The sequence below is a fragment of the Corvus cornix genome, chromosome 2, assembly GCF_000738735.6.
Source record: "Corvus cornix cornix isolate S_Up_H32 chromosome 2, ASM73873v5, whole genome shotgun sequence".
In the NCBI taxonomy this organism is placed as follows: domain Eukaryota; kingdom Metazoa; phylum Chordata; class Aves; order Passeriformes; family Corvidae; genus Corvus; species Corvus cornix.
The window spans coordinates 21,729,675-21,756,466 of NC_046333.1; the positions used below are offsets into that span (position 1 = coordinate 21,729,675).

At 38.3% G+C, this 26,792-nt stretch overlaps 1 protein-coding gene across 1 annotated transcript in view; it reads left to right on the forward strand.

The window, feature by feature from the left end:
- The window catches only part of LOC104688874 (tubulin polymerization promoting protein), a 73,895-nt gene extending 47,461 nt beyond the window's left edge, over window positions 1-26,434 (forward strand). The window contains exons 4-5 of the mRNA XM_039571524.1: window positions 7,922-8,112; window positions 26,302-26,434. Of these exons, the coding sequence (XP_039427458.1) occupies window positions 7,922-8,112; window positions 26,302-26,317 (207 nt within the window). The 3' untranslated portion in view covers window positions 26,318-26,434. The remainder of the gene's footprint in view (window positions 1-7,921; window positions 8,113-26,301) is intronic.
- Window positions 26,435-26,792: the final 358 nt, after the last annotated feature.

The following is a 26,792-nucleotide window of genomic DNA, read 5'->3' on the forward strand; positions in this document are numbered from 1 at the left end:
TGTGTTAACACAGCTCTTCTGACTGGAGGGCTGCACTGGATGAATAGAGGCTCTTCAGGAAATACATGAAAAAAAATGAGGAAGAAGGATTGTAGTCTATGAAAGGCTTATTTTGACAGCATCTAGCTTTGGAACAAGTCTCATTAAAGACTGGTTGTAAGAAGGATTCAGCAACACCCTCACTTAAAATAAAAAAGTAACTCTGTAATAATATACTTCCCTTTCTGTTTTGTCTTCAGCATCAATATGAATGAAAAACTCCTCCTCAGGGAAGTGTTGGCACGCTGTTTTTAGCTTTGTGGAAGGTCATGTTAATCAGGCTGCTAGATCCCACGAGTTGAGACCATGTAATGACTTGCACTGTTGAAATGCTGGAGAACTGGAGTTAAGGGGCTAATCTTACAGAGGAGGAAAGGAAAGGGTCTCTTGTAGGTGCCAAATGGGCAACACCTGATCTGCCCTTACGGCTGGACATTACATGGTCTTCTCTTGGAGCTACACCTGAGTCAGGCAGATTTGAGAGATTAATGTGAATTTATTGCTAGAAGTGAGTCTTACATAGAAGTGCCTATGTAAGGCACCTTTTTGATGTCTTTTGCTCTAGCTCTGGCTGGACTCCTAGTTGGTAAGAAGGTTTATGTACAGTATATAGAGTTTGGACTTGGAATATTATATCACCTGAGTGGCGTTACTGGGAACCACTCAATTGAAAGTCCTCACCAGGATTAGTTAAAATGGTGTCACTTTCTGGCATTATTGGAGTTGCTTATTGGGTTTTTTTGTGTGAGTGTGTCTGTGCACACACTAAACTGAAGGAACACGAACAAAATGCAAATTTTATTTGAAGCTTGATCTCGGTTTCTGACTTTGTGCAGACTTTTAATGAATGTGCATGTATTCCCATGAATGTAAAAACCAAGTAAATACAATTTTGGTAGGGAGTTCTGGTACAATTTCCCCCCCAAAAAAGGGCAAACTTTCCCTTTGAAATTTTTTTCCATGTTACAGTCATTTTTTGTTTCTCATTTTTACGAAGGTTGTGGATATTACCAGCAGACCAATAATTTTCTAAGCCTTGCTGAGACTGTGAATGTTGGTGCTGATTCTGCAGGCTCCCAGAACATTTTAATTCCATAAAGAAATCTCCATGGCAACTTTTTCTAGGAAGATGTGGTGTTAGATACTGAATTGTTATGGTTGAAGGAGCAGATGTAGGAAAGCACTCAGTTTCAGTGAGGAAAGCTGACTGCAGGTGACAGTGTAGCCAGAAGTGCTGTGGCTAAGATGTTGTGGTGAGGAGTAATGAGCAGCTCACCTACTGCCTGTCACCATCCTTCTTGGTAGTGCACGCAGTCCCCAGCACTGATTGCTGAAAAGGCACAGTCAGTCCCTCAGGCAGGCAGGGACTGTTTCTGTACTATCTGGACATTTGTAATTCAGGAAAGAAAACCAACCAGAAAACCCTGCTGCAGGGTGTTGCATCATTAAGTTTCTGCCTAAGCTGTGGAACAGCTTTAAATCAAACCTGCATCTTTGTCAGTGGTGGCAAGCGGTGGAAAACATCTTCAGGCAAAGTTGTTTCAGTGGAGCCAAGAGTTTCGTTGTGAAAGCGAGGGCACTCGGTGTCTGTTTTGAATATGTGATATTCCTGAAGTCCAGTAGGTTTTCTCGGTGCTTTTCCTTCCCAGGAATTGGTTGTGGAGAGCTTTTTGGGAATGGTGCCATGCTGTGTGCAGAGCCGCCTGGCACAGAGTTCCCGCGAGCTTGCCAGGGGTGTGGTGCTGCAGAAGTGAGCCCCGTGCAGCTGCAAGTGCGTGGTGCTGCACTGCAGTGCCCTGCTCGTGGAGCCCACTGCACTGTGCCAGGTGCAAAGCTTTTGTGGCATTTGCTTGGGATGAGAACTGTGAGCTTTTTAGAAGGGATGGTACTGTGTGCTGACAGAAAATGAGGAACGCTACCTTGGCAGCACTGAATCGTCTTTCTTCTTCTTTGCCTCAACTTTGTTCTGGAAGGAAAAGTCCTGAAAGTGCGGGAAATCTTTCAGTCTCACACTGTTACCCTATTTTCTTGACTGTGGCACTAGATTCATATGATGCTTCTAGCCTTTTAATACAAAAGTTGATTTTATGGGGTCTTTTGAGTCCATAAAATTCATGCAGTTTTCCTGCTCCAAACAAGCCAATCCAGTGCAGCTGCAGAACTTTCAGTGGATATATTTTCCTTCAGCAAACTGCTATATACTTCTGTACTACTGTAGATAAAATACATGTTCTTGACTTCTGTGCTCTCATTTCCTCTTTACTGTAGTTCATTTCAGTTTCCTAAGGACTGATAATACATTTCTGAAACTAGTTCAAATTCTCAAATTGATGAAATGGGTTGTGTTGCTTGCTCTGTAAACTGCTTCTTGATTCATTAGTTATCTTCAAGTAGAAGACAAAATCTGTGTAAGTTTACAGAGTTGTCTTTCTCAAGAAAGGGCAAGGGAGGAATGTGGTATTTGTTAAGGTTTCCAGGGTTCAAAGACTACAGCTTTCACTTCCTGTCTTTGGTATGAGGGCTGTTTCCGAGAGACAGAAGTTGGAATATTGGTAATGTGTAATTTGGATGAGATGTTGGATTGTTTTGTTTTGTTTACTTACCTGCAGTGTGGTCAAACACTGGAATAAGTTGCCCATGGAGGCTGTGGAACTTCGGAGGGTTTCAGGACTCGACTGGAGAAGTTTCTGTGTAAGCCTGTTTGAGCCTTGCTGTAAGCAGGGCTTTATCTAGATATAGACTCATATTCAAAGGTTCTTCCCAACCTAAATTGTTCTGTGACTTGGTAATTTTAAGTTCTGATACTCCTCAAGGACCGAGAATCCCCCACTCTTTCCAGGCTTGACCAACCACAGTGGTGAAAAATTCTTATGTGTCTAGTTGGAATTTCGTATCTTCAAATCATGTCTGTTATTGTTTACTCCTGAACTGTCTCTGTTTCTAATATAATCACTCTGTTGAGGACGGGAATAAGATTTGTCTCTCCTTTTTTTTTGTTCTGAGTCTTGATAAACACATTCCCGTCATCTTTTCTATGTATGTCACATGCTCCAAGCCCCTTGCTCTCTTAGCAGCACTTCTCAGTCAACACTAGCACAAAGCGAGGAAATATACTGAATTGCTAACAAAAAATGCACAAAAAAATGAATAAACTCAATTTGGAACACTAAGTGATTGATTCTGTTGTGCTAAGTAAAACTTTCTCCCTATGAGAAAGTTTTTTTTAAATAAAAAATTAAAGTCCATGGGCACCTTCTGTGATATGCCAACTTTATGGTTAATCGTATGTTCAAGTAAGAGCTGGAAAAGGAAGGCTTCTATGGTCTCACAGAAAGAAAAGGGAGGAGGTTGGCTCCAAGGGTTTATTGCCTTTAGAATAATGTAACTAGAGACATTATATAACTTACTCTAGATAGTAAACACTTCAAGCAGAATTGCTTTATAAAGGACAGAATCATTTGTATGTGATTCATTGTGAAAAAGAAAGGGGAGTAGTAACTCACTAATGTGGAAACTGTCCTCATCCAGCCCTTTGTGCTCTTCACTAGATTTCTTCCTACATTTTTCTTCACTTAAGAAGGATGGTCAGCTTTCTCCCCCCACCCCCCACCTTTTTTATTTGTCTCCCAATACCCTTGTAGAATTAAAAATGAGCAGATGGGTTGTAGAGAAGAATGAGCTCACAGCTACCCTTTCAATTGTTTTTGCCTTTTGCTCAATATCCACTTTAATCTGCATAGTTGGTTTTGTTGTTCAGAAACAGAAAAAAACATTTTGATAAAACCAGTTGGTTGCACATTCAGTTCATGAAGGCCGTTCACTAAAAATAAGTCATCAGCTCATAGAGGAATCTTTATGGATAAACCTTTCACGTTAAGACACTGAAAGTAATGGTACAGCTAATCCTAGAAATCACATCCAGGCACATGAAGGACAAGAAAGTCATCAGGAGTAATCAGCATGGCTGATCACCAAAGGAGAGTCATGCTTGACTGACCTGTAAATTTCTACAATTAAATTACTGCCCCAGGAGATAGGGGAAGAAGAGAGTGGTATAGTGTCTACCTGGGCTTCAGTAAGGCCTTTGATGTGGTCTCTTACAAGAGCCTCACAGCCCCTCAAGCTGTTGCTGTAGGGGCTGGATGGGGAGACACTGAGGTGGACTGAAAACAGGGTGAATAGTTGGGCCCTGAGGGTGGTGGTGAACAGTGCAAAGTCCAGTTGGAGGCTGGAAAACAGTGGTGTACCCCAGGGGTCCACTGAGTCCATTAATCATCTTCATGACAGGGTGTGGTATACTCTCAGTGAGTTTGCTGATGACATAGAACTGGGAGGAGTGGCTAATAGGTCATCCAGATGGGATGGTTGCCATCCAGAGGGACATGTGGGAGATACAGGCTGACAGGAACTTCTGCCAGCTCAGCAAGCAGTGTAAAGTCCTGCAATTGGTGAGGAAGAGCCCTGTGGGAAACAGAAGAGCAGAAACTTCCACAGGGACTAATGAGTTTGATTTACACCCCTGGAAAGAGCTTGGGTTGGTGTAGTGGCAAAGCTACACAGACTTTAAGCAGAAGAATTATAAATCTGTGTTTCTATAGTTATAAGTAAGAATATGTACTGGGTGATATGGTGAAGGGTTTTTAAGTATAGTAATGTGATTTTATAGTTTAAGTTAAGAATTTAGATGTTATAATAGAAGTACATGTGTGTACGTGAGCTGGCAAGTTATTGGTTGAGAAACAGACGCAATGCAGTAAAAAATACCAAAGGTGATAGGTTACAAAGTCAAAATGAAGCTTTGTGTTAATTGCTTATTGGACCAGAAAGTTATGAATTGCCATGTAACTTTGAAACTCGTGACTGTCTTCAGTTATGGCGACTTGTTACTAAATCTATGGACTCTGAGACTAATGCCTTGTTGATTTTTCAAGTAATAAATTGTGATAATCGTGATGGTCCCATCTCTTGAATGAGGTGCCTACAGAGCCCCACACACCAGTACATGCAGGGGGCTATGCAGATAGAAAGGAGATTGGTTGAAATGGACCTGGGAGTTAATGTGGACACCAAGTTGAACATGAACCTGAGTGGTGTTCTTGCTGTATGGAATGCTGCTGGTATCTTGGCTGCAAACAGGGTGTTCCTTCCCCTCTGCTCAGCCCTGGTGAAGTCTCATCTGGAGTGCTGCATTCAGCTCTAGGCTTCCCAGGAGAAGAATGATATGGAGCTGCTGGAAGAAGTCCAGCAATGGACCATAAAGATGATGGAGGGACTGGACTGTCTCTCCTATGAGGAAAGGCTGAGGGAGCTGGGACTGTTTAACCTGGGGAAGAGAAGGCTCAAGGGTGAATCCCATCCATGTAAATAAATACCTGAAGGGAGGGTGCAAAGATGGTGGAGCAAGGCTTTTTTCAGTAGTGCTCAGTCAGAGGACTTTTCTATGATTCTGTGATATATAGTACCACTAGCTGCTTCTGGTTGAGGAGCCCAAGGTGGATATGAAGTTGTTGTATATTTTACTCTGTATTTACAAAGGCTTTTTTGAATGAAAGCGTCTTAGCACAGCCTTAAAAATGTTTACACAACCTTAAAAAGAAAGGAGTATTTTCTTTTTAATGTGTACGCATTCATCGTAAGAATGATGGAAAAGAAGAAAAAAAGGAGAAATGAGGTGGCATCTCATCTCTGATCTTTTATATAAATATATCATTTCAGGGAGTGAGAGCATAATGTACAAGGAATTAACATTGCTTGAATTTTGTTGGATACAAAGTGAGCCTCCCATTTCATAGAAATTTTGCCAACAGCAAATCAACAGGACTTCAGTTGTAATAGTCTGTCACGTGTTGGAAGGGGCACACCAGTGACTTTACATGCAACTTAGGAAACGGCTGCAGTTCTTACTCAGTAGAAAGCAATTTGGAGAAAAAATATTCGCCTTGCAGCTACTGCCTTAGTGTTCATTTCACATATCGTGACTCATGTGATGCAGGAAGCCGCCTGATCCATCTCAGGCTGAAAGACCACAGGATGTGGGATCACTGTTCTTGCTCTGGTTTTGTATGTTCGTTGTGCTGGGGTTTTAGGTTTTGTTTGTTTTTTTGGGATAAAAAGGTCATATTTTTTAACCTACCAAGCTGTTGCCCATCCTCAGTTTTCTTGTTGGTTTGAAACATGTTGCTGTTTTCCCTACAGACTAGTAGGAAAAGGAAGGGCTTGTGTGGCATGCTGCTATCATCTTGTTGTAAAGATCCAACTTGATTTTCTGATAAGTCATCTGTGTTGTGGTCTTACCAGAATGCAGGTGTCTTGATATAAACACCAGATTTCTCAAGTTTACTGCTGGGAATAGTTTTCTGGGAATATCCTTCATTATTGACATGAGCCATTCTATTAATCCTCATTTTACTGTTTCTTCTTTCATGTTAACATGCGTGCATTTCCATCCACTCACACAAGTTTTAGTATGTATGTTACTAAATATGTTACTGTACAAAAATTCTCATGTATTTTTATTGTAGTTTATGTATTGAGGAAAATTTCATATATTTCATGCCACACCTTCGAAACAGAGGAGCAGAACCTTTAGTCTTTCTTTTTCAAATAGTGATTAAGTTTACCATTACAAATTCTCAGAATAGAAGCGCGTCCTGAGAATGAATTTGGTAAAGGAAAAGGCAGTCAGCTAGAGTTTCTGAGAGTTCTCTGTGGATGTGACAGTAGAGAGTGTATGCACATCTAGATAAAACTGTTTTTCTGTAAGGTAGTGGTTTTTAAGTGCAAGGAAAGTAAGTATGTTTTAAGTTTAATTAATTCCATATTGAATACTGCCCTTGTCTTGCATTTGGAATTTTCCTGGTTATAAGGTGCTACCAGGTCATTTTGAACAAGTAAACTGTATATATTAGACCAATACTTCTTCCTAAGCATTGTCTTGATATCTATTTGTTCAGTATAGAAAAATAACCACTTCTGCAAATTGTATTCTTAAGTCTACAAGGCAGAAGTCCCTAAAGAGCGTTTAGCAATGCTGTTTTGAGGAAAGAATGCTCCAGGGGTCATTTTCTTTCAGACAGTGACAGGTGGTGCACATAAAAAAGATGCCCAGATTTTAGCAGTCTTTATTCATTTTAGCTCAAAAGTCTTGTGTGTTTTTTCTTCCCCTGATTTTAAAATACAGATTTAAGGATCAAAGAGGCTGCTCCTAGTCCAAGCACACAAGTTAGCATGCTTCTATGTTGTTGTGAAATACATTTTTTTTCTGTTTGTGTAGTCAAATTTTCTTTGTCTTGATGACAACAAAACTGATTTTTGAGGAGCTTGATATAACTCAGTGGAAGGAAAGTCTTTGCTCAATGCCATTTCATAGACTGCTAATTTGCTGACATTAGAAGTCACTTTCAGTCCTTGCAGTTGGTTACTTCACTCATGAATCCTAGAGTTTAGAATAAAATTGTCTTTCAAAGAAATGAATTCTAGTTGTATTGGAATACTTTTTCTCTATTGGTGGAGCCAGGCTTTTATGCTTTGATGGTGACATAATGGATTTTGAACATGGTTCAAAATGTGGAATCAGGATATGACTTCTTTGTATCTTTGGTACTTAGAACTTGATTATTAATCAGAAGTATCTCATGCTGAAGGTCTCTTCCAAAAGGTTTTGATGTAATTTGCGCTATTTCCTTTTCTGCTATATTATTATTGTCACTGTATGTAATGGCAAGAAACACACATCTTTTTTATCCTGGAAATGAGTAGGTATTTGCATAGTCTTTGTCATTAGCAAAGATTTAAATCTTGGTAGCATGTAAAAGTATCTGTATTAAGAGTAACTGATTTCTGATGTGTCTTTTTGTTTTGTTTCTTTTCTTTCTTCCAATAGAAAACCGTTGCATCTCCAACTGTTTCACGCCTTACAGACACTTCAAAATTCACAGGTTCTCACAAAGAGAGGTTTGATGCCAGTGGGAAAGGAAAAGGCAGAGCTGGCCGAGAAGATCTGGTGGATAACTCAGGATATGTATCTGGTTATAAGCATGCAGGCACATACGATCATAAAGTACAAGGAAACAAGTAAGGCTGAGGGTTTACAACACAGAGGGGGATAGAGTATATATTTGTAAGGATGACGTTATGAATCCCACATGTTTCGGTTTTTGTGAATGTTGAGACTATGTTGTCAAGAAGTTGTCTTCAGGAACTGGAACTGATTTCAACATCTGCTGAGCTACATGCAGCACAATGCCACTTCATTACATTCCTCATGCATATATTGGCAAAAATAAATAAATATGTAGGTATAAAAAAAATATATCATTTTGTTGAGCTTTAGAAGAAAAAACCCAAACGAAAAAACAGCAAAGCCAAAGTCAAGAGCAGTTATACCACACTTTGTCAATTCAAGCAAAATATCTCAAACATTCCTGATGTTCAGTTGCCCTGATTATGTCAAAGAGAACCTCTTGAAAAGAGGATCTTTTGTAGCAGTCTTTCTGAAGAATATCCCATTACTTAATGCAGTTTTATTTGACTACTGTTTTGGGGTTTTTCTTTAAATGTCTTATATGGGATCTAGCACTTTTCTTAAACCATTCAACAATATACTATTGGGAAGTAAATGGTAGTAATATACTAGGTGCTAGCCTGTGATTGTCATATACCACTCATGGAAAAACTGAAAAAAAAGCTATTTCTAGGACAGTATAGGCTCCTAAAGTATTTTATGTCAACAGAAAGAGTTGGAAAATACCAGCCCTTAACTTCCCTCCTGTCTATACTTTGTGCTTGTTATTGTGTGTACTGTAGCACGGTTCTGACTGGCTGGATTTGGATGGAGCTATTGTACTAACCTGAGAGGTAAAGAACAAGACATTACTAAGAAAGTTTAGTAAAGGATTTTCACAGTCTGTTTTCAAGTTTGCACTGCCTCGCATTGGAAGTGAAGGGAGCATTAAGCTAATAATGCTTTAAAATATTGTTTATGACTGAACACTGCCAATCAGATTGCTATTAAATGAACGTTACTTTGCACATGTGTTGGCACGTAGTCCCTTTAAGCTCTAACATACGTAAGGAAAGCTTATGGCCTCTTGGAGTAAGGACATTTACAATTAATATCTATGTAATTAGGTGCATTTACCCACAAAAAACCCTTAAACCATTATAACTGGGCTACATTTTATGTTAGATTCATTTGAAGCCAAGGGCTTTGATTCTCTGTTCACTCTTGCTGCCAGACTTGGGAGTAATAGTATTTCTGGGAATGTCTTTCCACTGTTACCAGGAGAACCAGTCCCACAGGTTTAAGGTACAGACAGCTGAGTGTGACCTAGCTGGGGTCCAGAATGCCAAAAGAAATTAATTGGAATAAAAATAACTTTTTTTAAAGTATGGGTTGAAAAGGAGAGAAAAGGCCATTCTAATTTTCTGCAAGAGCTGAACAAGTACCCTGATGTATTACTGTGATTCTCTAAAGTTAGGAAAGATAGGATGTTCAGTATTCAAAACCGGCTCTTTGCAGTTCTTCCTTGCTTTCTTTCAAAAAGAGCTTGTGCACTGATTTTCACATTCAACTCTGAATAAAGCTTAATAGATGTATTGCTCTCCCCCCACCCCTATCAGCATTCCACTCAGAGTACATAAAATGTAGGTGAGCAGTGTGTGCTGTTATGTGCCATGCAGGTGAATAGTCTCAATTTGGCCAATGTATGGAAAAGGGAGCACTGTTTTTTCAGCCCTTAAACTGTTCATGTTTTGTTCTACTGACATTGTGTGGTATCCTGTCTTGTAACTTTGCCCTCAGTGACCCTTTGAGCCCATACATCAGCCTAAAACCAAAACAATGCCAAACGAAAGTCAAGGGCTTCCTTGTGGACTTGGACATCCTTTTGTTTGTTTATAGTTTATTTTGGTGTTTGTTTTTAAGGGGGAGGGAAGTTTGACAAAACTCAGCACACACTGTCGTAAAGATTTAAATGGCTTTTCGCACGGATGGCTTTGGTTACCTGGGTAGATTTTAGATGTGTGTAAAGATGCTCAGGATGCAAAGTGTTCAGCTTTGTGAACCCTTTCCAAGAGTTACCGAGTGTTCTTGAAGAATGAAGGGTTATCCACTCCTGTGCAGCCAATGGGGACCTGTCACACTCCAAAGCAGAAAATAGGATACTTGACACCAACAGCAGCTAAATTATTCTGGCATGGGAGTAAACTGTCTAAATCTAAAGAATCTTCTTCATTACTGGTGCCTGTGCACCTGAAGATGGCTCCAGGATAGTCCTGGTTTTTTATGAATAAAAAAGCTGAGCCTCCAACCTTGATGAATCATTCAGTAAGTTACAGGCAAAATCAGTGTCCCTGTTTTTCCTTTTGACTTTAAGACTTGACTAATAACTCACTGGTAATGGACAAGCCTCACTAAAAGGTGAAGTCCAGTCTACTGCAGAGTCCTGCTGGCACACTTTTGACCTGGCTGTTTATTGCTAGCTGTCTGCCTTGTCTGGCACATCAGGTCTTAGGTGCACAACGGACAGGCTTTCTCAGGTACCCAAATACAGAGTGTCAGTAATGCCAGAATGTTTCCATACAGGAGGAGTGATTGGTTAGGAAGATTTTAAGGTATAATTAGGTTTGAAGTTGTTCAAAGTGAGAGAGATCAGCACACTCACAAGACAGGAGGCATGCAAGGGAATTGAGAGTGTGGACAGATCCAAGCTGGCACTGGCTAGAAATTGAGCTACTCTATTCTGTTATAAGAGGCCGATGGAATGAGCTGAGGTTCTGCCAGAGTTTACTTTGCACTGCTTGTGCAGTATAAAATCCCTGCCATGAACCAAAAGCACTTTATATGGACTTGATGCAAACTTTGAAATTCTTTCAATGGCATGGTTAAGCTTGGGATCGGAACCTGAGAAGATGGTTCAGATGGCAGTATTTTGAGGAACACACTCCTTTGTTTCTTCTTTGTTTCTACAGTCTGATAGTTTTAAACCTCAGTGGTGCATGAAAAGAAGTCATTCTGATATGACAGTTACAAAGGAAAGTTGTGGTTGGGAAGATAGTACTTAGTAAAGGTTTTTCTCTTTTACTATGCTTGGTGTGAAAAATAATGGCTATGAATAAAAGCATCTTATGCAGCTGTGTATTAGGGGTTCACTACCTACTTAACTCTTACTATTCCACTAATATTGGTAGGAAATTAAAAGTCTAAATACTTGCTTGATTATTAGCTCTTAAGTTCCAGGCCTGCTTGGGAATGAGGCAAAGTACATTTTCTTATTCTGCTATTCCCTTAACTCTCAGGACAGTAAGTACAGCTTATACCTCAAAGATGACAGGAAGGGATAGCTGAGGAGGTGCAGGAGGTGCCCCATTTTCAGCCCTTAGAGTGTTGTAGAGCATATTCTCTTCCGATGCACCATGCTGCAGACTGTAACTAAATTCATGCCTGAAGTAAGGACATGGGAACCTAATAAGGTTTACCGTCCTCTCTTTTTGCAGGGGCATCTCAATTCATTCTATCTAAATTTCCAGCCTGATTTTCAGCATCTTACACTACATAGCACTGTGTTATGTGACATCTTCTATAAAACCCTGTTGTTCCTAATTCTCTTTGCTTTCATTATTACAGAAGATGTTACCAAAAGAAATGTGCTCAGAAAGTTCAGATGGCTTTTAGAAATAACCGCCTTAAAGAACAAACTCAAATTTTATTTAAATGCTGTGGCAGTACACAATCCTTACCAGTATGTCTACAGAAGCTTAACCTGACCAACAAAACCTTTACAAGAACAAGAAATAAAAATCCTTACTGAGGCAAATAAATAGTCCTTACAAATAATTTTCTAAAAATAACTTAGTTTTTAAGTAAAATACGCAGCAGTCAAAAGGGATTTTCTTACAAGTGCTTGCTTACTAATTCCCTTTAGTCACTCCATGAGCTTTAGTTGAAAGTTTTGCAACCATCATTATGGAAATATTAAAACCAAAAATGGTTGTCCTGCTCTTCGTGGTTATCAAAGCTATCACAACAGTATTACTGAGAAGCAGACATTCAACACACACATAGTTTCATGAGTCCTATATGAACAGTTGTCATTAATTGTAATCGAATATTTGGAATCCCAAGGGAAATGTTGAATATTAGGCTGTAGCCAGAATTTAGCCCCCTTTTTTTTAAACCTATAATACTTCTTACCTCCTTTTCATTTAGGGGAGGGAAAGGGAGATTTCCAAACTACTCACATGTCACAGCTTGTGTGTTTCATCAGCACAGAGATTGTCTTTCAAAGATACTTTGAAGTATGTGTGTTACTGACCTTACCTAAATTAAAATTTTGTCTGACAATTTTTGAGCATTACAAAAAGCTTTCTTCACACATTACCATTTCAGACATCCGTATCTTCACTTCTGTTATCTCGATTAATATTATTTATGGTAGCTGGAATTAGGCAGAACAAAAAGGCAAATGACTACTATGGGTTGGCTTGCAAGTGATAGGTATCCCAGCCATCTGTAACCATCTGTAGAGAAAATCCTCATGTATATTCCTCCAAAACCAAAACTTTAAAGTTGTAATTGATAGGTTTTTTCTGTAAGGCTTTTCATAGTTATAAAATGAATTTCAATTCTTTGTGCCTGCATGTATGACAGTCAAAACATAACCTTGCCTTCAGTGATGCATGTATTCTGGGGGCACATGCCTGTCATCTGTGAATAAGAATTCTCTTGTTTGCACTGGCCAAGAGCAAACCTTTTACCTTCATGATAGAGCAAATGTAACATGTTGCACTGGTATGTGTCCTCTTAACTGACTGTCAGCCTTGCGTGTGTGCCAAAATAACGACACCTTTGTGTACGTTGTTTGTAGTGTGAATATTATGTTCTTGGCTTGTCACTTAGTTGGTATTAAGTAATGTAATGCACAAGACTTGTGTAGGTTTGTGTGTGTGTACACATACTCTTTGGATCCAGCTTAAGTGATTAAACTGTATAAATATTGATGAAAACCTTAAATCTTACGAAGGCCAAGCTCTAGTTCTGCAGCCAGTGCTGTTCAGCTTGGCCAGTTGGGGACACTGTCATTCTCCCTTCATAGCACAAAGGTAACGATCTAAGGAGGCCTTTACAGTTTTACCTGTCTACCCTGTTCTGAGAGAAATCACTTCAGCAATTCTAACATAGACTTGGTGTGACAAGGGAAGTTTCTCCATGGTAAGGAAGTAGGAGAGAGAGAGTTAGGGTGAAAGCAAGCTTTCCTCTGAGTGCTCTCAAGAAACCATTTAAAACTATACTCTCCATGGGCCCTATATTTTCCTTTGCCCCAGCTTTGTGAAGCAAGCTGACACTGACTGTGTAAACAGTGTAAACAGTTGTTCATCATCCATTAGTAAGTATAAAGCTGTGGTATAATGAGTTGGGAACAGGAAACAGGAGTGTCATACGTTGCTTATGGAGTCAAGTCTTGCTTGGACCTTTATAAAATTAAATACCAGAAGCATAATGACAGCTCTTAAACTTGTGTGAAATTCTTAAAGTCTGGAGTACCTCAAATTGATATGTGTACCTCCTGTATTTGGAGTGTTCGCCCATAAAATATCATTTAAACAGTCAGTTGCTCATTTTGTGCAACCCCAAAGTGCCCATTTGGCTTACTTAATATGAGCTGGAAGTGATGGTCAGGGTTGTTCTTTTTAAGTCTTCAGAATCCTAGAACTACTAAGAAACCTGTAGTTGCATTTGTGCTTGCTCATTAAACTCAAAACCAATGCTTTGAAGGATGTCCCAGCTAAGAGTAATGCTTCTGGAAGTAAAAGAATATTGCAGATAGAACCTCCACGTCTTAGTTGTCCATGTAATTTATTTTTGCAGGGAGAAAAATCTATTAATATATTCAGTATTTTTTCATGTTTTTCAGTATATTAACCTTGGTATATTGCTTCAAAAACCCTATGGAGAAGGTGGATTTCAACACAAGTTTAAGATACAGCTCTTGGCTTTGTTGTCAGAAAATATTTGAATTGGCTTATTTCATTCAAACTAATTGATCATCCACTCAAGGTAGACTTTGGCAAGAGTAAGCCTGATCATAAATAAAAAGGGGAAAAATCCAGCCTCTTTGCTGAGCATTCTTCCAGATATTTGCAGTTCTGGTAGTCTGAAACAATTTTTTAAAAAAGAAGTTATCTTTTGTATTCATGCACAGATATACATGAAGGCAAAACTACAGAAGAGGCTTTTTTTTTTTTCTCTTTAAACCTTGCATTTAGAAATTGACATTGAAATGCCGAACTGACTAACCTGATTTGGAAAAAATGCTAAGCTACTATCATATTCCATTGCAGCTAAATAGCCAATGAATTAATTTTCAAATACAGTTATACAGCATCTCTTTTTTGTGAGTTACTGTAAAGCTTATGGCACTGTACAAAGTGAGTTTTGATGTCATCATTTGTAAAGGTCTTAATGCTCATGATAATTTGCCCTTACCTCCAGTTATCTTCATGCAAAATTTTTCTACTACTTTGCATATTTTTCAGAAAAGATCAGAAACATGAATAAAGTTACAGTCAAGTAAATTAAAAATGTGGCCCTAAAAGTACACTCAGTTCATCCATCTTTGCATTTTGATCAGGAGCTACATTATAGATCAGCAACAAAATAAAAAAAGATGGCAGTCTGAATCCCTACAGTGGTAAATTATTTTAAGTTCCAGTTTACATCAGATGAGTTTCTGTATGCTTACATTTGCTCAAATGCTATTTTTAAACAAAGTAATTAAATAATGTGAAATAATACAGCCTGGGCTCTGTTAAATAGGGTTCTGTTAATGCAACTGAAATGCTGTGTATGTCTGTAATATTCATGCTAAATATGTAATAGATCTTTACAAAGGCTTTGTGTAAAGTCAGTTAACCTACAAACTGATGTCCTGTGTAAAATCGTGTTGGCAAACTACTTTTGTTAGCACTGTAGTGTATGAAAAGGTAAGATCATAGACAAAAACAAGTTGTAGGGTGCAAAAAAGTGTGTTTGTTTTTAATCTTTGTACTGGCTTCAGAATATATCGGCTTTGGCAAATTCTTGCAGCAGGGAAATTTTTTTGTATAATGCTTATAATACAAAGTAATATGTCTTTACATTCTGTAAAGCAGAGAAATGGTCAATGTTGGATAAGTATATTGAAGTTTATTCTTAGCAAGGTGTTATGTTTCACAGATTTAAATATTAGAGGGGAAATATATATTTATACAGAAGTATAATTTTTGAATGAGATTGATTTTCTTCAGTCATGAACAATTTATTTATCCACATTATGCTTTATTCCTTTGCTAGGTTGTTTATCAGTCCATGCTGTTCCAACATCCATTTCTAATTCAATTAGATGTTTTGATTCTTTGCACAAATCTGGATGTGCATGCTGTCAGGACCTGATCATAAAGGGTGGAGGCAAAACTGTTTTGTCTATGATTACCTAGAGCACTAGTTAAAATTTAATCGTTAAGCAGCTGGGATATGGAGATAGGTCTTGACATAGTCTTCCTTGGAGCACTGTACACCATGATAAAAACTTCCAGTGAAGCTTACTAGTTCTTGTTCTTATTTTCACTTGTCTCTCATCAACCAGGAAGGTGCTGTGTGCTAATAATTACCTGCAATATTTCTAATTGCAGGCTTTGCAAATATTAACATGCAGCTGTATTAGCCTACTGTGTTCACTGTGAAATTTTCAACATGGTAAAAATTTTTCATGATCATTTAACCTTACAAGTTTACTTTTTCTCATCAATTTAACACTGAATCTTCATTATTGCAAATGAACAACTTGAGCGTAGCATTTCTTAATCTTAACTATAGTAGATAAACATGTCCTAAGCAAAGATTTTTAACCACTTGATGAAGGGGGCCAGGCACCGTTCAGTGCAAAGCACGCTGGGCAAAATCTTATCCCCACTGCAGCCAGTTCCAAAATTCTACCTGGTGTTAGCAAAAATAGAACCACCATTACCAAGGGGTTAATAGGCTTAGTAACCATGACAAGAGGTTGTGGGGGAGCACAACAGTGATTCTCTATTTCCATGTCTTTTGTTTCTGTTAATTTAAAACTACTACTCTTCAATCTTTAAAACAAGTAAAAGAAACTTGAAGGGGGGAATCATATACTACTAGTTTGTACTAGGTTTTTTCAGGAAAAGGAAACAAATTTATATATATATATATATATATGCAATATATTTTTACACTGTTTATTAATGCTAGAAAGTATTAAATGTATCACTTTATCTGTGTGAATGTTAAAGTAAAGACAATGTTATGGATGTTTTAAGCCTTTTGAAGTTGTCTTGTTAAATTCTAAACCCACATTAACAATGGAAAAGCTACTTTGTCTGCAACATTATTGTTGATGTTTTAGGGGAAAAGTTCAAGTGCAGCAGTTGTTTTGATTAGCACTGTAAAAGCTTGGCTTGAAAAGTTATAGTGAAATCCATATTTTAAACACCATTTCTTTAAAGCATAGCTTCTCATAAAGTACGTTACTGCTGTTGTGACTGACTGTATAAAATTGTATTTTTAGTTGGTAAAGTGATCAATAAATGTATTACTATGTCAGTTCTGGGATTTATTGAAGTAAATCGTATTTGCTGATAAACTTTGTAAGCAACAGTTATTTTACAGTTTATATGTTAATTTAATTGCTGATGAATTTATAAATTACATCAAAATACTCTCTGAACATCCAGCTGTCTGGTTCTGAGCAGAATCTATTTCTTCTTTACCATTTATTTTCACAGTTTGAATAATGACTAAAGCTGACCATTAATATTTTGAGAATTCTAATATGATGCTTGAATAGCCATGATAATGGTGATCCACCAAATGAGATCTGACAGGGATTAAGCCATTTGTTCTTGACTAGCTACCTAAGATAGCTTGATCCTCAGTGCAAAAGCCTGAGTTACTGCTCTCACCTTCTTTAAGTGGTGTTGAAAACACTTTACTTGTAAGGAAAGTAATTTACTACATAGAGCATTGTTTTAATGATGTTACATCCAAAAGGAAATGTGGACCTTTTGTTTATAAATAACAATATTACTCAGCTTTCCAGTAGCAAAAATACCATGATTTTATTCAAGAAGCGGAAGACTGAAGTATTTAATTTAATTCAGAACATTGTAACAGCATAATTAATAATGTGACAATAAAAAACCAAGTCACAGTGCTGCTCTAGAAATGCAGCAGTCAATTGACAATTTATCAATTGTTAATCAACAAAATGAGCAGTCAGTTGCTAATCCAGTGATGAGCAACTGCAAGGAAACATAACTAAACAGTTTACAGCTACCCTGTCTCTTCTCCAGTTGTTCTCAAACTGGAAATGGTATTCCTTGTTCTCACACACTAGACAACCTTCTTTAGAACTGCCTTTTAAGTGAAATCTAATACAGCTGTGTCCTGATATAGCTTTTCTTCCTGCATCGAGACCGTGGACTGCCCCCTCCTGTACTCCTTTTAACTCTTAGTAGGTATGGTTACTGAAAAACTGTAAAAAACATAGTGAAGCAGACCCTGTAGAAAAATCAGTATTTTTCTTTACCATTCAAAAAGCCTTTAAGATAGGGGAAGATAGTACTCTTCTGCCCTATGAGAATGTAAGACATGAAGATCTGTATTTTCAAAAGAGTTAGGGATTTTTTATTATTTTCCTGTCGGGCCTCTAGAAATGCCCATTCACCCCTACACACCACTTACACGTCATGACTTTAAAATGAAAAATAACCCCCCTCTGCAAGGATGTGTTCTCTTTACTCCAGGAATACAATTATTTGGGCTAGTTTTCAGTCTGTGTAGCTACTGTTGCAATAACTATGCACTCCTGCTCTCCTGTCCGTATGTGCTGTGCAAGCTGATCTTTCCTGCTTCTGTCAGCTGTTCTACCACAACCAGGACTGCACAGAGGAAAGTGTGGAGGCAAAGGCTACCTCTGCCAAATCTGAGTCTTCAGGGGACTTAACCTGGTCTTCTAGTTAGCGTTTTTTTTAATTTACTCAGCTTTCTATTTAACTCACTGCACTGATTTACTAATAATGTAAACTAACACAAGCAAATTGAAAGTTCACGTACTTATTGATAATTATTCATTAGATCCCCTCTCAGTGATCTCTTCTCCACAGCAATAGTGAATATATATGGAAGGAACCAAAGGCAGGGATGTAGGTGGTCTGGGGAGGAACAAGCACAGGAAAATAGAGGGATAAGGGGGTAGTCCCTGGTCCATGCAGTTATTTGGTGATGCCCTGGGCCTCCTCAGTGCCAGCTGCCCTGTCTTATTACATTTAATTTCTAACTGTTTTCTTGGGTGAGGGGATTATCTGTTCTGTGTACGTATGTGCTTATGGAAGTCTAATTGCTACCAGCTGGAGTCATACCGTGGGTCACAATAGCCAGTGTTACCTGTGGTGCCAGTAACTAGAGTGGAGGCTGTGGGTGACAGGAACCCATGTGCTTGTGGTGCCAGCAGCTGGGCCAGATGAGGGCTTGTCTAGCACCATTTGGCTGCCAGCAGATACTGAGCTGAACCTAGACTGCAAGCAGGGGCTTTAGCATCAGTTAGCAAAGCATTCATAAGACTGGGCCAGATACATGTATGTCTCTGAGACAGCTGGAAGCACATACCAAAGGGACCAGGCAGTCTGTAACAGCTGCTGGGGAGGCTACAAGGTCTGATGGTGTGTCTCTCTACGCAGGAGATGATAGAATCTGCAGGATAGTTACTCAGCTGGCTGCACATCTCATCCCAGTTAGTCAAGGGATCCAGTATGTGTTGGTCTGCATTGGGTGGGAAGGGAATGATGACATGGGACTGTCCCAGCAGATGAAGTATAGCTGTGATCTTCACAGACTTGCATGTCCAGATTCCAGCAGCAGGGGAAAATAGGGATCCAGGCACTGGACATTGGATAGGCTGTCTTGCAGGGTATCACATTAAATATATGCATGTTTCCTAATAGCAGCCCTTCATCCTGGTCAGCCATAGACAGGTTGTTGGAACTGATTTTGGTTTTGTTGGTGGTGCTGGCTTTGTTTTTTTAGATTTGGAAGATTTCTCGCTGTGTCCACCAACACTACCATCATGAAACAACTTTGCCTTCTTTGCAATGGTACTAACATCTGTTGTTGTCTGTATTGTTACAAAAACGTTGATTTGTTGTGTTTCTTAACTGATAATAGCTCCCGTTAAACTGCTCGAAATGAGTCTCAAGGCATGTGCATGTCTGCTAATTCTTGATAGAAATTAAAGTTCTTTACATTAAACAATTCAGGCAACCAATTTTGTTCATTTCCCCAGCTAATTTAAATTATTTTTTAAATGTTTCCTTTCAGTAGTATTTTGGTGGGTTTATTCTATTTTAGTACTACTAATTTGAACTTGTACTGCAAAGCAAACTCTTTAAAGGAACATTTCTTATAAGTTTCTTAATGGAAAAAATTCTTGTAGTTATACACTGACATTTATTCAGTGAGAGTAGGTTTCATGTGTTGACGTCACTGGACCAGATGGAGTATAAAATATGAAAAGTATAAATACAGTTTTTTAAATATAAGTGTAGAAACCCAGAGTGCTGAGAATATTTCTCTGCCTGTTTTTAAGGGTTCTTACCCCCCTGAACAACAGTTTTGACCTCCAACCTTGGAAAAAATTACCAACGATCAGACAGGAACTAGAAAATACAGTGGTGTGAATTAGGTGATAGATTACTATGTAAGATTGTCACAGGGTGAAAAATTTAGAGGTTTTGGGCTTCTCTTTGTAGTAAATAGATAAGAGTAAAAAATATAAAAATGGAGGATTGTTGTTGTTCTCTAAACCTTCTTCTCCTTCTTCTACTACTCCATGTTCTGCAGTAAAAGTAGTTTGGAATGATTGGATAGAGAATTCTGCAGTTCCTGCCTGTGTTACTGAATAATTGGTAGGAAAGTGAAAATAATGTACGTTTTTAGTAACCATTGTTACATTATGTTTAAAAGGCTGTGTAAATCGTGTTAATTGGAGACTTCAGTCCTGCTTTCTGTGCTCTATGCTGTACCTGGGTCACGCTAGTGGCTCTGTTCCTCTGATAAGACTTAATAAACAACTATCTGGAAGCATTGAAACTCAAGGAAAAGTCTCGGTTTATCTTTGAAACTCCTTGCAAGGACTTCTAGAAAATTCTCTCCCATCAGGAGGGATTTGATTTATGGCATGGTTCAGTGTCAATAAGATTAAAATTTCTTGTATCTTTATATGTAAAACATACCTATATATATATATATAATTGGTATAAAATGTTTCCCATTATTTGAAATTCCATCTCTGTTCCTAGGCACTGTCACCAGTGTGAAGTGATATTGTATGTTGATTTTGGGATCCTGCTTTAGCTAATTGCCGTGACACAGACATCCTGAAGGATGTAATCTTCTTTTACTTAAGTAAATCTTGCCTGCCTTAAAGCAGCATGACATCATTTTGTCCTATGTGCAATCTTTGCTTGTTACCGCCTTCTCATTCTCATTATCCTCATAAACAGCACTTGACAATGGCTTTCATGCTGAGCTGTGTCTCGTTCTGCTCTTCTCAGTTTCTTGTCTGTCCCACCCTATGGGGAAGGAAGCACCCAAGATTTGTAAATGGCTCGTGGTCGAAAGGAATGACAAAAGTTAGAGGCCCCACAAAGTTCTATTAGTAAATTACACACTTAGCATGGAAATTGGTATGTTAGTCCCTGACCTACGCTGTAAGCCAGCAGTGGCTTTTGGGTAAAGGGGTAGGATCAGAAGGAAGAGAAGAAAGGAAGAGATGAATTAAAGAGGGGAAGAGAAAGAGAGACATCATCTGTCTGGCCGATGGGATGTGCAGAGTCCTGGGAGTGCATGCCTGGGCTTGATGGGAGTACCTTTTTACAGATCAGTTTTGCCTGCCCTGAGGACAGGTTTCTTGCTTTCTATGCAAATTAGTTACCATTTGCAGTCCGTTTTTCCAGACCTGTCTGGACATGGGTTGGAGGGTCACAGGGGTCTTGGGTGGTCTCATATCCTCCTGCTGGATTGGCCCTTGGTTCACAGTTCGTGCCTGTTTCTTCACTGATGCTGTCTTTTGTTTATTGTGCCTCCAGGGACTAGAACAATGATGTTTGTCCCTGCTCTACCTCCACATGATCCTCTTCTCCAATCAAATCTTGTTCTTGGACAAACCCCCTTGGCTGGCTCCATGGCTGTCTGGTTATTCGTGTTTGAGACGTACACATTAGCCCCTTACTGTCTGGGCTTCTACATACTCTTGGGCTATAGCTTGATCTCATTTGAACATTGCCTGAGATAATTTTGGACCAAGTGGCGTTTCTAATTCTTTTTAGAAGTACTATGAGATTGTCTTTAAAATTTCATTTTAACCTAAAGTTTTACTTCTCTCAGAAGGCAGACCATATAACAAGTCCCATTTTAATTATTAAATAAGTGGCTGTTTCCCTCAGATATTTTGCGCCAAACAGAATGCCATTAATTATGATTATTGATGCCAAATGTTAAAGTAAGAACACTTTATGATGTTGCTAAATACAACTGGATGTTGAGCAGAAGGCATGAATTAAGCCATATTTGTGATGAATTAAGACATATTTTTTCACCAAAGTAATGGGGTTGTGACTTTCCTTTTGGAAACAAGTAAATCCTGTATTTCATGGACCTGTGAAAGGCTAAATCTTCGGCAGGATATTAAAAAGAATCCAGTAGGTGGTGCACAAGGCTTAGGGGAGACGGGCAGTGCTCAGGAGATCTAACTGCCACCTGGAAACTGTTTTCAATTAAAAAAAGAAGTCATCACAAAGAATTAAAAGTAACTTAAAAATCAAAGTTGAAAATCATTGATGAAACACCTCAATGAGAAGTCCAGGATACAAGCAAATTTAACTTTGCCAATGAAAGTCTCCTTGCACTTCTATGCAGATTCAATGACTACATCTGGAAAAAAACCAGATCTTACTGCTAAAAAGACAAAACCTTTTGTCCCAAAGCCTGCACAATATGATATTGCTAGAGTAGAGCAGGGCGACTGTGAACCATACCTAGTGCATGACCTTGATCTGAAACCCAAAGGTCACATCCATTTCTCCTATCACGCAGGAGGATGGAAGCACAAGGGCTTGTGGATCAGTCCCCTGTCATTTCCACTGCAGGATATGTGTCCATTATGTCCAGTGTTAGCTCAAGAAACTCTTCAGTACAGCCCATGTGCATGTCTTCCTCCACAGCACTACCTCCAGTTGTTAGCCGAATTCCCTTATGTTTACCTAAGCCGTTACCTCCCTGTGCCCCTGAAGCACTCTCACACACACTGCCTGCTAATAAGCAAGAGGCAATTTTTGGCCAGAGTACACAAAACTCAGCCAGCCACCCACCACAGGTATACACAAATGACTAAAGACTGCAGCCTTTTCTTCAGTAAAGACACTATCAGAAATTTCTATGACTTTTCTTGTGTTGGTCATCTCCTCTGTGTTCCAACTTCCATTTTATAAAATGGAGATGTCAATCATAATTTTTTCTGACTTACTGTCTGTGTAATTTTTCACCACATTTCTGCATGTGACTCCACTAATTCACATTACAGCTTCAGAACAGGGTTTCAGTGAAAGACAGTTATGAATTTGAAAATTTTCCAGCACCATCTTTAGAGAAGAAATCAAATCTAAAATGCTATGTTGTATGTAACTTACTTGTATCTTAATTAGAATCATAAAATCACTCAGGCTGTAAGGGACCTCTCCATGTTCTCAATTGTCCAACTTTTGCTTAACTGAGCTCTCTAACTTCAATGTCAACAAAGCTGCTGCATGGTGTTCTGTTGAGTCTTATTTCAAAAGTCATCCTAGGTGCTTGACCAGTGGAAAAAATCCTTTTACATCCAGCTGGAATTGTCTTTGTTGCCATGGAAATGTTAGCTGCCTCTTGTCATTTTACTGTGTGTATTTGTGAAAATCTGGCTTAATCTTCTCCATATGCCCCCATGTGGAAGATAGCATTTAAGATTCTCGTCCTGCTCCCTTTTCCCCAATTTTCCTCCAGGGTAAACAAAACTGTATCTCTCAGCCTGTTCCTAGTGTATGTTCCAGCCTATACCATTTTCTCTGGACTCTTATGTTTTATAACCTCTTTTTTACGTGGGGAACCCCAAAGTGGGATACAGCACTGCCTCATAAGTGTTGAGTAGACAGAAATAATTTATTCTCTTAATCTGCTCTCATTAATAAAGCCCAACTTGCATTGCAGTCACGTTCAGCTCAGTACCTGGAAAAAACCCAAATTTTCTGCAGAGCTGGTACATAACCTGCCAGATCCTGTACCTGATGCAGGGGTTTGTTCTACCCAAGGTACCACACATTGCATTTGTCTTTGCAGAACTCAGTTATGTCTGCCAACTTCTCAAGCTTGGTTAAGTTCCTTCTTAACAGTAAACCAAGTCTAGTTTGCTCTTTGCTATACATTTGTAAACATGAAACTTAATGTAATTTAGAAATTATCTTGTTGCTTTTGGGTGGGAATAGGAAAAGTAATGTAAGTTTACCCAGAATACATTTATTCAGAATAACTTGCTCTATTGACTCACCTTTTTAAAGATACCTATAGAATCACATGCTCATATAAAAAAAGCAGTTATAACTGAAGGTGACGGCCCTGAATATAAGTTGATGGGTCCACCTTAGACACCTAAGTTTGAGCATGCCAAGGAAGTTATGTAAATAAAACAAGTTAAGAGGAGCAAGAATAGAGATACTAGAGTGTATGGATTCTCCATGTGAGCAAGTTCTACAGACAACACATGCTGCAGAGTCATTTCAGCTGAATAGAAACTAGACAACACAACTTCTTGTTAGAAGTTTATATTGCTTAACCTTCTACATGCTACCCATAGCTTTACAGAAAGGAGACTTATAAAAGTGTTCCAGACAGTGATAGGTCTGGTAAAAATGATGTAAAGCCTTTATTTTATTTACAAGTAAATCATTGTGAGAGCTTTTAAAATGTAGGACTAAAAGCCTGATGAGTTAACAATCTCCACAATTAAAATCAGATGGCTAAAATAAGTCTGCTAATTTAGACCAGTTAATGGCAGGGTGGTTTGCCTGAGAGCAGCTCAGAAGGCCGCAATCTTCTAGGTAAGGAGGAGACAATGGAGTACTGCTGAACTGGAAAACACTGGGCAAGCTAAAAATTATATTGTGCCTCTATTTATGTGAGCATACATATAAAAAAATAGAAAGTTATAAAAAAAATTCACAGAAATATATTAAAAACAGAATACTAAAATTAATTGTAATTACTATATTCTAATACTATATCTGGGCATAACAAAATAATAGAGCCAAAGCTAGCATTCAAAACATAAATTTGTTTTTTATTGCCAGAGGGGTACTTAAAGGCACAATATGCAGTTATATAAACACAAAGAACCAACAGAATGGAAATTTAAATGCAGCCAAACCACACACAAACCAGGTATTTCAAAACAGCAAACCCATTCTGAGCACATCAGAAATTCTTTTTCCCCTATGCTAACTAGTGATACTCAGTTCCCAAAATGCTTGCAAACCCATTCCAGATTTAGAAACAAGCTAGCAGGAACATAGGATGCTAGTGTTGAAAATTAATGTCTTAATGAGTCCACAAACGATGTATGAATGTCAAGAGACTAATTGATTACATGGGATGCCAACTGAAAAGGTGCCTTCAAAAGTGAATTAATGCACAAGAAACTGACAAGACTTGTTAGATGTCTCTGCTGCATCTGTGCTGCTGAGTGTGCTGCAAGACAGCTATTTTTAAATGAGACATGTGATGTACCAGAAACATTCCAGGCGCTGAACCATGAAGCTGTATGTAACCAGTTCACCACACTGCGAGGCTGCAGTACTATATGTGTAATTATCCTTCCTAATACTTAGGCAAAATTTAAATGGTGAGTGAAGTCTTGTAGGTTTTTTTACGTGTTTCCCTACATTTTTTTCCTGATCTCATCTAACTGTACTATTCACTTTCGAATGAAGCTCAAACTTGTGTGACAGCATTGCAATATCACAATTCAATTAATGCATTTGTTCCTTTGATTGTTCAATTCTGTTGCTGAGGAAGACCTAATTTTAATGCATTATCTGTACTAAATTGCACCAGAGGTGCATTTCACTCACTTATCACTCACTGGACAATCATCTACAAAAGGAATTGATTTAATTAGAACTTGTACAAGTGTTTAAGTCAGGAAGTTTGAGCAATGCCACGAAATCTTTCAGATTTGATTGATGAACTTTTATTTCAGTAATGTCATGAATCTATACTGAGGTGGGTAAAAAATGTTGTTGATAAAAGTAAGTGCACTCAAGATAGCATTGTAGGACACGACATTGATGCCGACATAGTAACTGTACACAAAACCTTGATAAGTCATGTAAATTTAGCCATTTTTCAGAGAAAAGAATATTTTAATTTTTTTAAACTCATATGTCAGGAAAAGATTGCTTTGTGATGGTCATTTTGAAAAATCTATTTTATTATGTAAGTTGCTGAAATTCATCTCCCATTGACAGCATATGTTAGAGCTATAAAGGAAGCATTAGGAGCAAACTTGCTGACTTTATTTTGATGATACTTTTAGAATATCTAGAAATATAAAGAAAGCATGACAAATATAGAGCAGCAACATGCAAGAGCAAGACATGTAGAAAATTCAGGTTGGTATTGAACAATGAGAATTTTTGGCAATAGGTTCTGGGGCCGAAGTTGATGACTGATGTCAGTAGCATTGGGACTTCATGTACAACTAGGAAAGCTTCCGAATACTTTGTTTGAATATGATGACTATTCTTTAACTTAGTCTTACACATGAAACTATGTGATTTCAATCACACAAAGGTAAGCATGCAAACTGTCTGCTTTGAAATTTGGTAGCAGGGAAAATTGAAAAAATAACTTTACTTGCAAAAAATAGTACAGAAATAACTCTACAAAAGTCACAGAAAACATAGGAAGGTCTCACAGTTAACTTCCACTCCCAGTATACCTCTTGCTAGTTAGTTAACAGTGTTAACTAATCAGTTAATAGTGTTAGTTACACTAGTAACTATTAATAGAAGTAGCTATCTTCACTGTGGCCTTTGTATCAGTGGTAAAGCAATAAACTACAATATGCATGACAGATGGAAGTTTACAAAGCAATAATATGGCGATTTGTTTTGCAGCTCCAAAGGCAATTAGAAACAGCACAGCTTCCCAGGGGAAACAGAATCTAGTTTTCTTCCCTGATGCTACTGTGAGCACAAGATAAGACAACATTTCCAAGGAAAAGGAAATAAAGCTATCTTGGCAAAAACATTTGTGTGTATCGTCAATTTCTAAGTGGGGTTTGTGAATACCTGTGAATATCTGAAAATGAATCATGTCATATCCTGATAGGACAGTAATATAAAAGCTTAAATACAAAATACAGTACTGTTTTGTATTTCCTGGGTTTTACTTTGATCCCTACTTCAAAACAACCTTAGTCGGAAATAATTTTATATTTCCAGACTGATAGAAATTTGATATTTTACAGAAGCCAGAGTAGTCCAAAAGAACCTTTTAATTTAGATGAGCATAAAGTTAGAAAATAAACAAGACTGAATTACAAATTCTGCTCTTTAATCTTGGCATTCATCAACCTGGGATTGTTACATGTCAAGATGACCTGATG